Below are 16,984 nucleotides of genomic sequence, written 5' to 3'. Positions count from 1 at the left end.
CATTTTTAAACTGGATTATTTGTTTTTCAGGTGTTGAGTCCTCTTTGAGCTGCTCCAGGAAAGAATCGATGTGCAGCTGAGGTTGAGAAGCATCGCTGAGCTTTCCCGGTCCTGGTTTAAAGAGGATCTTGGAATCTACAGCCATGTGTACTAATACTGAAATTTTTAAAAATCCCTTCTGTGTCTTCTCTTGCAGGAGCTACTTTTTTTTTTTTTTTTTATTTGAGTTTAGTTGACACACAATGTTACATCAGCTGCAGGCGTATGTCACAGTGATTCAACATGTCTAGCTGCTCTGCTCCCCAGTAGCGTAGCTACCACCTGGCCCCAGACAATGCTAGTACAGTATCACTGACGATATTCCCTGGGCTGTGCCTTCCATCCCGTGACTTTTTCATTCCTTCACCGGAAGCCTCTATCTACCCCCTCCGCCCCCGCCCCGCTCACTCAACTTCCCCATCCACCCACCCCCTTCCCTCTGGCAGCCATCGGTTTGCTTTCTGTATTCATAGGTCAGGAGCTATTGGTGACGCATTTACTTTACAGCCATATTGAGAATAATTTCAAGGACTCAGGGCTGTGTTTATGCGCCACTGTCCCCTTCTCTACAGGACACTCAGGCAGGCGGAGGGGAGGGAGAAGGGCCTCAAGGATGGAAAGGCAGCGGGATTTCCATCGTCCTGGTTACCCCTCTGCCGTGGATCCCCACTGGCTTGCTGAGCGAGGCAGGGGCCCCTGTGTGTGGGGGGGGCGCGGGGGGACAACATCCCTCCCCAGTCTACACATGTCTTCCTGTGGCCAGAGGTTGAAGCGAAGGGTGAGGCTGGTTACCAGGGACACCGTAGCCAGTGCCATGGGATTCCTGAAGAATGGAAAAGTCCTAAGTGGGTTTCAGATGCAGCATGGACTATGGGAACTTGGCCCCAGCCACAGATTTCTGAGACAACCACTCTGTACTCTGTGCACCCAGTGGCTGCCCGCACACGCAGACACGCGGACACGCAGACACGCGCAGACGTTGCACTCACCAGCACTCCGTTCCGTTGTGCCCAGGGCTCGTTCTGTTGTGCACAGGGCTTGGGCTGGCGGGAGATGCTAGCTCACATGGAGGAGGCAGGTGATGATGGGTCACACAGGCAGGACCCAGAGAACATGGAACGAGAGATGGGGCAGTTTCTTAGTGTTATAAAGTCAATGGCATACCTCTTCCTCCAGGACATACTTAGACATCCGCATTACATTTTCTAAAGGCTGTAATTTGGGGCACCCGGGTTGCTCAGTCGGTTAAGCATCTGCCTTCAGCTCGGGTCATGATCCTGGGGTCCTGGGATCGAGCCCCGCATTGGGCTCCTTGTGTAGCGGGGGGGGGGGGGGCCTGTTTCTCCCTCCACCCCTCTTCCCCACTCATGCCCTCTCTCCAAATAATAAAATCTTTAAATAAATAAATAAATAAATAAAGCCTATGATTTACCTCTCACAGAGTTCACCCAATTAAAGGCTGCAATGCAGTGACTTGTAGTAGATTTACGGAGTTGCGCAGCCTTCGGCAGGATTCAGCTGTACAACATTTCATCCCTCCAGAAGGACCCTGTGTACCCGGCAGCACTCAAGTCCCACTCCTACCTCCAGGCCGAGGCAACATCTAAGGTAATTTCTATCTCTCGTAGGTTTGCCCTTTCTGGGCATTTCCTGTAAATGGACTCATGCTTCAGGCGCACTTGTGTGTCCGTGTTCTTTCACTTAGCGTAACACTGTGGGGGCTCATCCGTGTTGCTGCAGACACCACAAGGTCATCCGTCTTCATAGACCGGTGGCATCCACTGCCACAGTTTGATTATCTTTTTACCCGTTGACAGACTTTTAGACGGCTTCCCCTTTTTTGCCGTGAACGTCTGAGTACAAGTCTTTGCTTGAACATAGGTTTCGTTTCCGGTTTCTCCATGTCCTCATTCTTTGTCTTGCATGATTGCGCCGGCCGGACCCTTCAGTCAGTGTTGGACGGAAACGGTGGGCCCCGGCATCCTCACCTTGGTCCACCTCTCAGGAGGAAAGCATTCATTCTTGCACTACTCAATGGGATGTGACATGAGACTCATTTTTCTTCTAGATAGCCTTTATCAGAACGAGGACGTGCCCTTCTAGCCCCAGGCGGCTGAGAGTTTTTCTTTTTAGCGTGAATGGGTCTTGAATTTTGTCAAATGTCTGTTGTCTCTCTATCGGGATGATCAACTACATGGTTCCCGTCCTCACTCTATGATGATGGTGTTTACCTTAACTGCATTTTGAATGCTAAAGCAATATTGCAACCCTGGGATAAGTCTCACTTGGTTAGCTGCATACTCCCTTGTGAATGGTGTTGCATCTGGTGTGCCGTTTGGGGGAGGGTTTACGGGTGGATAGTCGTAATAGATATTGGTTTATAGATGTCTTGTGTTGTCCTGTGTGGCTTCGGTAGCCGGGTAATATTGTCCTCATAGGCTGAGTAAGGAAGTCTTCCCTCCTCCTGTCTATTCTGGAAGAGTCTATGAAGGACGGCTACTGTCTCTTCCCACAGTTTACCAGAATTCACCAATGAGGCCAGCAGGCCCAGGCCCTTCCTCTGTGGGAAGGTTTTTAATTCCCAACTTCAATGTCTTTACTTGCGATAGGTCCATTCAGAGTTTTCTCTTTGAGCATATTCCATCTTACCCCCATTCTCTCCCTGTAATTTCTTGCCTCCTGGTGGCTCTGCCTCCGGGTCTCTGGTCTGGAACCCGGCATGCGGAACATCTCTAGACCTCACTGGATTCTGGCTCCCAGTCCGGAACTTGGGAGCGTGTGCTGTGTCAGACGGGACCCCCAGATATGCTCATGCGCTCCATACGTAGGCAAGGGGACCATGCCTTCGAGGGGGGGGTGGATGGGGTGGCACCAGTGAGTCCCTCGGGTACACCCAGCCAGCCATTCTCCATGGGCCCCCAGGTAGGCCGTAAGTCTGTGGCTAGGAGCGCCCTCAGCAAGCCCCCGGTCCGCGCTGCCCCACCCGGGTCCTGCCTGCTCCTCTCGTCTCCTGGCGAGACAGCCTCACAGGGGATCCGTGACGGCTCCCTGCCACACGTCTGGGTGTCCCAGCTCTCCCTGATTGAAGGCTCAAGTCCCGAGGCCCGGGACCATCTCGCCATTACTCCAAACTGCCCCGCCCCGGCAGCCAGCCTAGCACGGCGTGGGGGAGGCAAGGGAGACAAGGAAACCTTCACGAGTGGCTATGCATTTGATGGTGGTTGGCGTGGCTGCAGAGGTGAGGCCACCTCCTTCCCGTCTCTGTGAACTCTGCCCGGTGGGGAAGACTGGCCCTGCCCCAGGGCATTCTGCAGAGGATTCAAGGAGGTAGCTCATAAGACTTGGCGCTTCCGGCTGGGAAACGTCCACCAAAGTCACCGGTTCTCCGCACTTCACCCACAGCCTTCGTGGAGGTTACAGGTGGTGAGCTGGTTGAGATGCCCGCTCTGAATGCAGCCCGCCTAGGTCTGTGTGCCACGTCCCGCTCCGGTGCCTACGCGACACTCAGCAAGTCACCTAACCTCTCTGTGCTCCGCTTCCCCACCTACCCACTGAGACTGAGGTCTTGCTCCACGAGGGGTCTCTGGGAGCGGATTCCATAAGCTGATATTTGCAAATATGCAGCATAGGGTCTGACAGCTAGTACACAATCAAGAGACTGAAATGCCATGTTACTCCTGCTCCCCACACCCCAAATGACCAGTTTGAATTGAGGCCTCGGAGTTTCAAGAAAGAAAAGTCCTGCTTTAGGGCGCCTGGGTCGCTCGGTCCGTTAAGCGTCTGCCTTCGGCTCAGGTCATGATCTCAGGGTCCCGGGTTCAAGCCCCACGTCGGGCTCCCTGCTCAGCGGGGAGTCTGCTTCTCCCTCTCCCTCTGCCCCTCCCCCTGCCCAGGTTCTTTCTCTCTCAAATAAATAAATAAATGATCTAAAAAGAAAATAAATAATCTAAAAAGAAAAAAGAAAAGTCCTGCTTTACTGACCCTCTCCTTCAAGTGGGAGACAAGCCTGGCGGGGTCAGGTGAGCTCCTCAGCTCTCAGATGAGATCACAAGTTGAGAACATAATCAACATACCTGTGCTCAAGCCACTTCCCTCTGCGGGAGACTCGTAGATCTTGGCAGCAACACAGCCTTGGGGACTACCTAAAAATAGAGCCTGACAGAAAGCAGAGTTTACTGTCAGTTTAGAGGAATCGCATGGGCATTTCGTGGGTACACAGCATTGGATCCTGTGTTTGTGTGTGGGGAGGAGGGGAGGTGCGGGGCGGGGGGGAGACCGATTCATTCAATGAATCCTGAAATGAAAAGGCACGTGCCTAAATCCCCAAACGACTCTCCAATAATTCAACGATGCTCTGGTTGTCCCGCAGCAGGCATGAAACCGCCGTTCCCATGCACCAACCCAGGGCCACCAGGCAACGAACGAGGAATGGCCCCTGAAGATCCTAAGGCCAGGGGAACCGGCACCATCCCGCGGGAGCTCCTACCGTGTGCAGCGGACTCTGCTTCCAATTCTCTATGGGCAGGAAGACTCTCCTCCCCTTGCTCCTGGATCACGTGAAGGCCGGTCCTGCTGCAGGGCCGCAGACGGTGACGTGACGCTGCTCCCTGGTGCCCTCCCCGTCCCCTGCCCCAAATCCGCACAGTTTACAGCTCCGCCTGATAAACCGTGATCTGCTGCTCTAGGATTTAAATGTCGTCATCTCAGATCTAACAAAGAACAAAGCAACAGGGATCAAGAAACCAGAACTCAAAAGCTATTTTCCTTTCATACGCAGATTTATTTGGTACGCATGACGAGGCAACCCACCAGCAATTCCGCCAAGGGGAATACCATCAATGCCACGAAGCAGGGAAGCGTTGACCTACGTTTAGCTCAGCGTATTCATAACGGCTTACACAGAGAACACCACGGTGAACCCCCACGTTCCAGTTCCACGTCCCTTTCCGCCAGATTCTCGATTTAGCGTCAGATTCTCGGAAGTGGGGCTCAGTTGAGCGCACGGGCATCCCAGCAGACCTAGTGCTGCTTCTGGGAGGCGGTCAGTGACACGGCACGAAAGCACATGGCCATCACCAGGGCGTTCATGCTACAGAGAAACCCTATATCTTACCGACGACGAGGCAGGGAGGAGAGACAGACATCCGGGGTGGGGAAGTGACAACATGCATCATGGGAGCCGAAACACAGAAGTTAAGGACCTCTGGTACGCAGTGAACCACAGAAAGCCCCACGGTGACCCAGAAATTCCAGGCAGGAAAGGGTAGGCCCTTCCCGGGACTGGCTCCACGCTCACACGGACCGAGTGTCCAGTCCTCACGCTGCTTTTGCTCCTTCTCTGACTTCTCTGACTGCTTACTGTTCGGTCCCCAAAAGGAACCCACGCTCAGGATCTGGCCACACCAGCCTCCACGTCTGAATCCGTTCAGATCTCTGTCACGTGAGGACGAGAGCCTCAGTTTTCTTTCAACCACTGCTTCAGGAGCCTCTGGAACATTCTTTTGCTTTCCTGCTGCATCTCCAGTTGGAGCTTCTCCTCTCTCTCCTGCTGTTGGAGCACCCCTTCGGGCAGAAGGCCGGGCCGGCTGGTCCCCAGGCTGAGGGTCAAGCCACTGAGGCCCTGCACCAGCGTGTCCCAGGAGGAAGGATGCGGGGCCCCTTTCCTCTCTGTGGGCATCCCGGAGACGCTGGGCCTATGGCTCTGGCAGTATCGACATTCACATCGGAATCTGTTCGGATCCCTATCCCCCGAGGAAGAGATCCTGGCCTTCCTCTCGACCCGGTAAGGTGCCACGTGATCGAGGTGTCGCCGTCTCACGTGCCCCAGAAGTGTTCTCTTCCGCTGAGGGGACGCTGCCCTTTCCCACCGCCTCTCTTGGAGGGTTTTCTCATCCCTGTACCGCTGCTGGAGCAGCCCCTCTGGCAGAGGGGCAGGGTGTCTGGTGCCCGGACTGGTTTTGAGGTCACCGAGGCCCATCATTAGCAGTTCTGAGAAGGAAGGAGGGGAGGCTGCTGTGACTTCCCGGGAGGTCTCTTCAGAGCTCATCGGGGAAGATTCGGGAATCAGTGTTGAGTTACATTTCTGGACTGGATCCATGGAGGCGTCGTCGGTGCTCACAGCTCCGCCCGGCCCTTGGGTCTAGACAGGACGGTGAAGATGAAGGTTCTCAAAGAGCTGGAAGGTAGCGGAGGGACGGGCACGGCCGGAAGAACCCAGACTGCAACACGTGGTGATAAAAGAAGAAAGAAAACCTGTTATTATTCCTCTGACTTCAGCTTTCCGGGCCTCTGTCTCCTATCTGTGAGATGGGGACGACAATGAGCCCTAGTCGCGGGGACTGTTCTGTGCTCTCAATGAGATAATACAGTTCCAAGAGCTCAGAACACTGACGGCATATAACCAGGGTCTCAGAAGTGACAGCCATTATCGCGTCCACCCACGTGACCCGCCATGCAAAATGATGTCCCGCAGTCAACCACGGTAATTCCTGCGGACGTTTTATAACCGTTCTCAAGCATCACTTTAAGAACAATCCATGCGTGACCGGCTTGCGCTCTCCTCCTAGGTGTTCATGTACTTTCGAAAAGCAGACATTTGCTAAAATCTAAGCATTTCACCACGGGGAGGGACACATTCATTTCAAGTTTCACTGGCTTTCATCTCCTTAAAAAGGATATTCAAGCCTACGGACATCATTTGAAAATTCCCCGTAAGAATAAATAAGAATTTACCAACGCATAAGAACAGAAATCAATGACGTTTCTAACAAGACACATTAGAGGAACTCAAATCAAAAGTTGCTTCTCTGAAATGATCCATAAAATCGATACACCTCTCACGGGACTGAGAAAGGAAAAGAAGAAAAACAGAAGAGCAGAGCAAGATACATCCCACTTCCTGCTTTCTAGCCATACGACAAAGCCAGGGAAATCAGAACAGTGTGGCACTGGCATAAAAACCGACACACAGACCAACGGGACAGAATCGAGAGCCCAGAGATGACCCCATGCATATACCGTCAACCAATATTTGACATAGGAATCAAGAATACGCAGCGGAGAAAAGACAGTGTCTTCAATAAATGGTGCTGGGAGAATGGGATAGTCACACGTCAAAGAAGAAAGCTGGACGCCTGGCTTATACACACAAAAATGTACTTGGAGTCGATTAGAGACTTCAGTGTAAGGCCGGAAACCATAAAACTGCTGGAAGGCTACATGACAGAAAAGCTCCTTGACACTGGGTCTTGGCCGCAAATTCCTGGATATGACCCCCGAAGCGCAGGCAACAAAATCAAAAAGAAACAAGTGGGGTTACATGTAACTAAACAGCTGCTGCACACCAAAGAAACCACCAACGAGGTGACAACTTATAGGATGGGAAAAAATATGTGCAAACCGTGTATCCGTCAAGGGGTTCATATCCAAAATATAGAAAGAACTCATACAACTCCACGGCAAAAGGGCTAATCGTCCAATTTAAAGACGGATAAAGGCTGTGCTTAGAGAGTTTTCTAAAGGAGACGTACAAATGGCCAACAGGGACATGAAAAGCGGCTCCAAACCGCTAATCATCGGAGAAATGCGAATCAAAACCACAATGAGGTATCACCTCACACCTGTTAGAATGGCTAGCATCAAAAAGACAAGAGATAAAAATGCTCGCTGGGATGTGGAGAATAAAGAAATCACGGGGCGCCCGGGTGGTGCAGTTGGTTGAGCGTCTGACTCTTGGTTTCGGCTCAGGGTGTGAAAAGATAATCAGATTTGTGGTTATCAGAGATGGCGATTTAGGGAGGGAGAAATAAGTTACCAATAGCAGGGATGAAAGAGGAGATTTTGCTAGAGACCCAGCAAATATGAAAGAAACTAGGCGGCAATGTTACGTTCAAATCTACATATATAAATGCAACAGCTAGGAAATGGATTGATTACCCGAAACCCATAAACCATCAAAACTTATCCAAGGCGAAATAACATGCACAGTTCAGTATCATTTACAGAAACTGACTCAGTTGTTTAAAACCTCTGACGACAATCCCAGATGGTATCGCCAGTGAATTCTACCAAATATCGACAGGAGAAACAGACACACGCAGATATTCTACACAATTTCCTCCAGAAAACTAAGTGGAGGAAACACTTGCAAGTGATTTAGGAGGCCAGCATTTCACTGATACTAAGAAAAGAAAACCACTGACCAATGTTCTTTCTTAGCACAAGCACAAAATTCCCCACCAAAATACCAGCAGTGGAATCCAGCAATCCATTCAGAGAAAACACACCATGATCAAGTGGGTTAGTCCAGGAAAGCAAGGGTGGTTCAGTAACTGAAAACCAACTAAGGCAATCCTCAGATTTAGCATATAACTGATTAAGCAACATCATCTGATTACAAAGAAAAATGAAAGACTCAGTGCTATGCCTATCAAAATCCCAACGGCACCTCTCAGTAACAGAAAAACAATCCTAAAATGCATCTGGAACAACACAAGACCCAGAACAGCCAAGGCCACCTTGAGGAAGAACACAGCTGGAGGTACCAAAGTCCTTCATTTCAAAACACAGTCCAAGGCTACAGTAAGGAGATCAGTATGGTACTGGCGGAAAGACAGACACAGACCAATGGAACAGAATAGAACCCAGAAATAAACCCAAGGCATGTACCGTCAACTGATCTTGACGAGGATGCCAATAATACCCGGCGGGGAAAGGACACTCTCTTTGACAAATGGCGCTGAGAAAACCGGATGCCCACGTGCAGAAGGATGACCCTGGACCCTCTGTTACACCACACACGACAATCAACCCAAAGGGGATTGAAGATTCAATAAAAGACCCGATACTGTGAAACTCCTGAAAGAAAACGTAGAGTAAAGCTGCATGACATTGGTCTTGGCAATGATCTCGTGGAATCAACACCCACGGCACAGGCAAGGAAAGCAAAAATAGACAAGTGCGACTACATCAGACTTAAAAGCTTCAGCACAGAAAAGGAAACCACCAACAAGGCGCAAAGGCAATCTGCAAAATGGGCAAAAACATTTGCAAACCACGTATCTGACAAGGAGTTGATTTTCACTACGTATAACAAACTTTCCTAACTCAATAGCAAGAAAACAAACAACCCAATGTAAAAATGGGCAACGGATTCGAATAGACATTTCTCCAAAGAAGCCATACAAATGGCCAAAGGGCATATGGAAAGTGGCTCCACATCCCTCATCAGCAGGGAAAGGCCAGTCAACATCACAATGAGCTATCGGGCCGCACACAGTGAGGAAGCTTCTCGTCAGAGCAACTACCAAACACAGCGGGTCCCAAGTGTCGCTGGGCATGCGGGACACGGGAACCCTCGTGCCCTGGCGGTGGGACGCAACCTGGCGCAGCCACAACGGAAAGCACTACGGAGGTTCCTCAGAAAGTTAAAACTAAAACTGTCATAGGTTCTTGCTCATATCGGGGTGCCCCCCTCCAAAACAACAAAAACTAAAAACCAAAAAACCTACCATATGACCCAGCAATCCCACCCCTGGGTCTACGTCCGAAAGAACTGAAATCGGCACCTCAAAGAGCTGTCCGCACTCCCGTATTTCTACTGCAGCTTTCACCCGCCGAGCCAGGATAATGGAAACCACCGAACTGTCAGTCAACAGAGGAGTGGATAAAGGAAGTGTGGCACGTGTACACAATGGGACATGAGAGAAGGAGATCGTGCCATTTGCAGGCCAGCTGCTGTGGATTAAAGAAGGGGGACAGATGATGCCACCTCTCACTCTGTGCCTTCCACGGGCCAGGTAATGTCAGCTCCGTGTTTCACATCTGTCGTCTCCTGCAGGTCTCCCAACAAACCTCGGGGAGGCAGAGTGACTGCCCTTTCACCAGGAGGAATTTGAGGCTGTAGGAGAGAGAGAGACTGAATGGCAGGGTCTGCCCTGGAATCCGGCGAGAGTGTCAACCGAATGCTGGGGTGCAGGGAGGGGAGTCTGGAGATAAAGGCAGGCACCGGGACACAGAGAGCTTCCGATGCCATGTGGCAGTAACGGACTGTCACGTGCTCCGTTACCTGCCCTGCAACCCCCCCAGCCCCCGCACCAGAAGCAGCCCCTAGCTGTCCGAGGACAGAACTGGAGTGACTGGAATTCAGGCACACGATGGAAGATGACGTGTATTTGTGTTCTCCCAGGTGGGACACCCACAGCGGGGAAGCCAGCCTTCTGGTGAGGGTCATCCGTGCGTGACGCAAAGGATGAGAAGAGAGTGGCACAGCAAGAGAGTCTCTGGGGCTGAACGGACACGTCGGATGCCGTCTTCATGGTCTTGGCTGTGGCTCATCCATGTGAGGTGTGACCTGCCACCTACCCGGGGGCAGCCTCAGTGGTTGCAAAGACAGGGAACGTGCCAGGCACAATTCTGCGAACCATCCTTGCATTACCTCATTATACACTCAGAAACGCAACCCTCTCTGTTTGGTGATGTCATTAGGAAGAATAGTAAACCCATTTCACAGGCGAGGAGAGTGAGGCACACAGGGCCAAGTCAATTTCTCCAGAGGACATGACAGCAAGTGGCAGAACTGGGTTGGAGGGAAGGGTGTCTAGGATCAGAGTTTGTGTCCTTAGCCATTAGAGGGCATGGCTCCCACAAAACAACAGAGAACCAGACCCCACGATACCCACCAGATCAGGAAGTCAGCTTTGTGCTGAGTTAAGGAGGAGACCCCTCCGCAAACAGGCCTGGGCACAAAGGTAACTCACAATCACACAAACGAAATCAGAAGGAAGGGTGGGCGCAGGCAGGGACACACTCGGGGATCCAGTGATGCCGTCAGGGACGTAGGTTCTTTCTAGCTCTGATCTGGCCTTTTCTGGAACACACGTTCCAGGACCAACAGCCAGATACGGCAATGTCCGGGGCAGAAAGAGACTTTTGAGTCCTGTATCTTTCCTATGAACAAGGAAGTTTCCCAGAAGCCTTCCAGCAAACAGTCTCTTGCTTTCTCGCCGTAAAGCATGGGCTCACACCCCCATCCCTCAGTCAGTCAGGAGGGACTGGAACGTGACGCCACATCTGTCCTGCACGCAAGGTTTGGGAATGTAACGGCTCTGAGGAAGCCCTTCGCCTCTTACTCACCTCTGGGGACTCAGGCAGCGTTTCTAAGAGCAAGCCTTCTTCGCCCTCTTTCCTTCACCCTGGACAGCGGGCCTTCCTCTGGACTGCCCCAGACCCTGCGTTTCCCCTAGCCCAGCCCCAACCCCACCTAGCTGTCAGAGGCGGACTATTTGTCTCACTCGCTAACCAGCCCAGGAGCTGACAGAGGCCGGGCACTTTGACTTGTTCACCCATCAGAGCCTCAACCCCAGTGGGCATTCACAACTATCTACCGAATGGAATAAAGGAGAATGTGAGGCCCTTTCTAAACATCTCGTTTGGTGTATCAGCCCTGCACAATCCCTGTTTTCGGGTCCCAAAGGAGCAAATGCCTGTGCGGGGAGGGTAAGTGACATCACAGAAGCTCACCTCCAGTAAGAGACAGAACTGCAGCCCAGGCGCGTCCTGACTCCGGAGGTATGCACCCTTGGTGGCAACGCCTCTCTGGATTCTCTGTAAGCCCCAAAGCCTAGCCTAGAAAAGTAACCCCAAGGGAGTGAGTTCGGGCTTCTCGAGGAGGTGCCCTTTCACCAATGACGTGAACAGGGAGAGGAGTCTGAGAGGCAGATATCTGGGGTCAGGAGTTTCCAGACAAGGGGGCACACTCGGGAAGAAGTGTCTGAAGCACAGGCTGCTGGACACAGTGCAGATCCTGTCGGGAGGTTGGAGCCACCGGGGAAGGGGCGGGGAGTGAGAGCCTCACAGCAAGCGGGGACAGCAGAGGGTGACGGGCCCTGGATCTGGCTGGGTGAGTAAGCTTCTACTCAGTCAGCTGGACCACGAAGGACACCCACGGATCACAGATGCTGAGTGACAGCCTGTATCAGGCCGTAAGGTAGGCAGAGGAGGGACACGGAGAAGACCATGCAACCATTCAGAGAAGACGCAGGTTTGGGCAAAGCGCTGGAAGGACAGTGAGGAGGAGCGCCTCCTTGGGAGGCTGACAGCACTCACCTGGACCAACACACCCTCCACCTGGGTGCCCACATCCCCGTCCCCAAGGGCATTTGTGCTCTAGCCATAGCATCACACCTTAATTAGCAGCCCGAATTCACGCAACAGTCCACCTGTTGGACAGATCACTGTGGACACCTGCTATGTGCACCGGCCACTTGGTACTTGGAAAACATTCTCTGAGCTGACTGGTGCTCCAAAGATCTTGATCCAAGTTCCACCGCGAGACCAGAACTGTGGCTGATGGGGCGACAGAATGTCCCACGCAATTAAAATATCTTTATAGCCTCGTTTTGTTTTTTTTTTTTTAAGTATCTGCAATCGGAGATGGTACAAAAGATGCAACCTTCCTCCTCCTCCCAAAGAGAATCTTGAGCACAGAGATGTCCCGTTTCCTCCATTTGTAATCCAGAAACAGCTGGTACACTAGCTACCCTTTATGATGAAGTCATAACGACACCTTGGGTCAGGGTCCTTCCTTCATTGAAGAAACATGTCCTCAGCACCACCTGAATACCATGCGTCAGTTTCCTGGACATGGTTGGGGGATGCAGGGATGATTTAGGCTGCAGTCGGCCAGCAGATGACCACATGTCGCGTGAGAAGAGCGATGGCGGAATTTAAGTCACGGGACCTTAGGAACACAGAGGAGGGCATCTTACCCCTACCTAAGCGTCCGTGTGTGTGTTTGGTCAGGACACACTTCTCAGGGGTGGGGAGCATGATGAGGTAGGCACTCTTGATCACCCACATTTTACAGACCTGCAAGCTGAGGAACCGAGAGATCCCCACAGGGAGAGCCAGATTTCCGTCCCCGGTCCACCGAGCTCCAAGCACCACTGCCGTTTGGCCAGCCCCACGGCTGTGACGCAGCCACTAAAAGCACTTGGTCGGCCTCTGCTTGCCTCTCAATTCATAATCGCTGGTGAATAGAGTGAGCCTGGTGCAGACCTAGTTTGGGGGGTGGGGTGGACTGCAAAAGTCTCTGTAATATGGCAAAGGACCTCTCGACGGGGCACCCTGGAAACTGAAGTCCTGCTTGGCGGTTGGCTCTGAGGCAAGCCTTCCACGCCAAGGGACTCCGGGGCTGTTGCTTCAGGGCCGCTCCTCAGAGGGCAGATGCAGAGTCTTAGGACCTTCCGGGGTTGCTTTACCCCGCAGGGTACCTGCGTTTCAAGGTGGGACATGGAGTTGGGACCATGATGACCATGCAATCGTCGAACGGTATCTGCATTTCAGCAACTGAAACACAATCCAGGTGTGTCATTGTGAGCGCAAAGACTGGCTTTGGAGTCGGGCAAAATGGGAGGCGGGATTCCCAGGTCCTCCCTCTCCTGTGTCAGCCACCTAACAACCCCTTTCAGTTTGCTTCCCTGTCTACAGACGTTGGGCTTTGAGACCCACCTGAGCCTTTGGGTAATCAAACCGTATATACCACGCACACCTTAGCTCCTCAAGAGCTAGGCTGCAGAAAAAGGCAATCACACTGTGCCCTGTGTTAGGGACACGTCAGCAACGGAGCGCGGTATGCCAGGCCCCTGGGAGTCTGGTCCCACCCTCTGGCCAGGGTTGGGGGTTGGGGCGGTGGTGGTTGGACTGGTGGTTCCATCTTTTCCCTTGTCCAAGGCACACACTTCGTTTCACACCGAGCTGTGCTGTTCCTAGAGGGGTTGTAGCGAATGAGGGTAACCCCCACGGTTGAGGCTAGTCTATGGCAGGGAGAACCAGCAGTGGGTTCACACTCTCCACTGGATGCTGGAGGAACCGACATAGTTTCCTCCAGGGCTTGCTGGCACCTGGTGGGGGCCCCTAGGGAGTCATACGGAGGCACTGTCAGATTCCCTTGGAGGGTTCCCATAGGGGCAGGCAGCTGATCCTTGCCACCTCGAGGGCCACAGGGACTAATTAGTCAAACCCCTTGTAAAGGGAACACCACTTAGTATACTTTCTCTTGTCCTAACGGAAAACCCAGACCGCAACTTACGGTGAAAAGTGAGCTCATTAAAACAAAGTCCAAGGGTGGGGGGGCGGGTGGCTGAAGGCCTGCTTAATTTCCTGAGTCACAGGTGCCCTAAAGTAACATATTCTTTCCATGTTTCTGCTTATCCCTCCTCAGTGGAAGGCAGGACCCCTTCACATTAGGAAAATTTGTGCCACATTCCAAACCCCGAGTTCAAATGGATCCAAGGCTCCGCGTAAAATGAGGTGAGATCTTTGCCGAGTGTAATCCTATTCTAAGCAAGGAAGCCTTTTCCAGAAAAACTCTGCGGTCAGATTGCATTTCCAATTAGCTCACTGTGAACCAGAGTAAAACATCTGTCCACCTGGGGGAATTTATAATGAAATCTCCATCACTTCTTTTCAGTACAAAGTTCTGTGAACAGTGCCTTCTCACCCAGGTACTCCTCAGGTTAAATGGAAATTGCGCTCTACTGAACCTGACAGCTGAACATAGGTAGGAATCAGGCAAATGAAGTGAATCCTCGATCTGCAGGGGATGGCAATGCGTGGGGCTGGGGAAATGAGAGGCAGGGAGAAGAGAGTGTGTCTGGGTCCACTGGCCATCTACTGAACAGAAAGAGGTGGAAGGGGGCTGGAATGTGGCGTGGGCGTAGGGCAGGAGGCGGTGTGCTGAAGATGAGGCACTTGAGGGTAGGCGAGGCCTGCTGTGCCTAGTCCAAGAGGCTGGACGTTATTTTAAGGACAGCAGAAAGCCCCTGCCGAGTTTTGAGCAGGGCAGACAAGACCAGGTTAGGATTTAAGAACAGTCCGTCAGGCAGTGGGATGAAAACATTTGTGGCCAAGGGTCAAGATTGGTGGTGATTATCAAGCAGAGACGAGGGTCATCTGGCCTAGGGAACTAACCCTAGTGATGGAAGAAGTGTCAAGAGCTTATTCAGAAGGACGGAGGAGGTTGGATTGGCCGGCCTTGGTGACTGAGGGGGTGGTGAGCGAGGCAGCAAGGAAGGATGGCTTCTTTTTTAAAAAGATTTTATTTATTTATTTGAGAGAGAGAGAGCGCGCGCGCGAGAGTGAGATCACGAGCAGAGGGAAGGGTAGAGGGAGAAGCAGAATCCCCGCTGAGCAGAGAGCCCGACGCGGGACTCCATCCCAGGACCCTGGGATCATGACCTGGGCCGACGGCGGCGCTTAACTGACTGAGCCACCCAGGCGCCCGAGGAAGGATGGCTGGAAGGATCGCTGGCCTAAGCAGCTGGGTAGAAGGTTGCTTCTCACTGAGTTAGGCAACACCGGAGCAGATGCAGATGTATGGGGAGTGGGGGTGGGCGTGGTCAGTTTGGGACGCGTCGTGTATTCTCTGCCTCAACCACCTAGTACCTCAGCGACTCGAGGGAGCTGACCCAGCCTCTCTGTGCCTGAGATGCCTCACCTGGAATGAAGGATACTAAAAATGAGGAAAAATACCTAATTTCTGTTTCACTTAGTCTAGGATAACGCTCTCCCTTTGCACAGCACAGTGCTGTTTGACAGTCAGGCACTCCCTAGGTAAAATGGGAGTCTCTCTACTTATCCACATAGTGGTTGGCTTTACTTAACTGCCTTTTGTGTTTTCAACATGCAGCACGCATTGGCAGTGCCAAAAGACAAAATATGAATTCAAAGCAATGTGTTTAACACATGTGTGCCATAGGTCAGCCCATCAGCCTGTCTCTCAGAGACACAGCCCCCCTTCAGGCCCTCCAGTCTTCCTCCTGTAGCCTCACTCCCTCATCCCTCAGGGATGGTGGTGAGCCTTTGGGACCTACTTTCTCCAACACTTCTCTTCCCTGGAAAGTCATCTCCAGCGTCTCACAGAGTGGCTAGCACTTGTTGAGTGCAATGTGTCTGTGGGCCTGTCAGTTGTCTCAGGAGGTGTGTAGCTTCGGGGAGGACAGAGCCAGATGTGTGGATCTGGAAACCAACACTGTGTTCCTGCACAGCCGACAGGTGATGAAGCCATCCATACCAAGATCTGAAATCAGGGCCCCACCACTTATTCCCTGTGTGCCTTTGGGCGGGTGACTTCACCTCTCTGTGGTCAGTTTCCCCACTTGTAAGATGAGGACGATGACCTTACTCTGGGATAATGACTCACTTTTGCTTCCTTCATTTAGATCAGGAGAGCATTGGTGGTTCAGTGGTAGAATTCTCGCCTGCCATTTAGATCAGGAGAATAGTACCTTTTAAAAACCATAAAGTGCTCTTCAAGTATCAATTACTTCCACGGCTAAAAAGAGAATCTCTGCTTGTCTGGATATCCGCTTGGACAGGCACAGAAGAGGCCAAGCACATTTTTACCCTGCAGACAACGCTGAACTTCACCTGAGCCCTGAAAAAAGCCACAGGAAAGCAATCTCTACAGGCTTTCCCGCTCCGGAAATGGCTTACCCCAAAGGACCACTCATCCCCTTATAACTTTGGGAAGGCTTGCTGTTCACTCTTTGTCATACCTGCCATCAGCCTCTCGGGGGACTCTTGGGTTTACTTGTGACAAGGCCAAACACAGACCTTCCTCCTTTGGCTGAAGGGCCAGACACAGTCCCTCCAGCTCCCTGCTGTCTCAGGAACAGCAACTGAGGTTAAAAGTCAGTCCTCCTGAAACTAGCTAGACACAGAGAGAAACATTTCGTGTCCGGCTGACTGAGACTAATCCTGAATGCAGAAACACCCCTACCTTAAATCTCCCCACTATAACGTGTCTACGCATCCCTATGAACAAAAGGCAAAACCACCCTGTCGAGAGACACTCTGATCCTCAGATCCCGGTGCTCTCCGGATTGCAAGAGCTTGAATAGACAAGCTCTCTACTAGTTTTGCTTTTGCCTTTCCTAGCGTGTAT

General features: G+C 52.0%; 1 protein-coding gene across 1 annotated transcript; it reads right to left on the bottom strand.

Moving 5' to 3' along the window:
* Positions 1–4,798: 4,798 nt before the first annotated feature.
* Positions 4,799–6,136, bottom strand: FAM156B (family with sequence similarity 156 member B). Its single transcript, XM_081808857.1, has one exon. The coding sequence runs from the start codon at positions 6,134–6,136 to the stop codon at positions 5,495–5,497; it is 642 nt and encodes a 213-aa protein (XP_081664983.1). The 3' UTR covers positions 4,799–5,494.
* Positions 6,137–16,984: the final 10,848 nt, after the last annotated feature.

Source organism: Leptonychotes weddellii, chromosome X (genome assembly GCF_054177405.1).
Source record: "Leptonychotes weddellii isolate Sample4059 chromosome X, ASM5417740v2, whole genome shotgun sequence".
NCBI lineage: Eukaryota > Metazoa > Chordata > Mammalia > Carnivora > Phocidae > Leptonychotes > Leptonychotes weddellii.
Note: the sequence above shows the minus strand (reverse complement) of the source record. Positions and strands in the feature narration are given on the sequence as shown.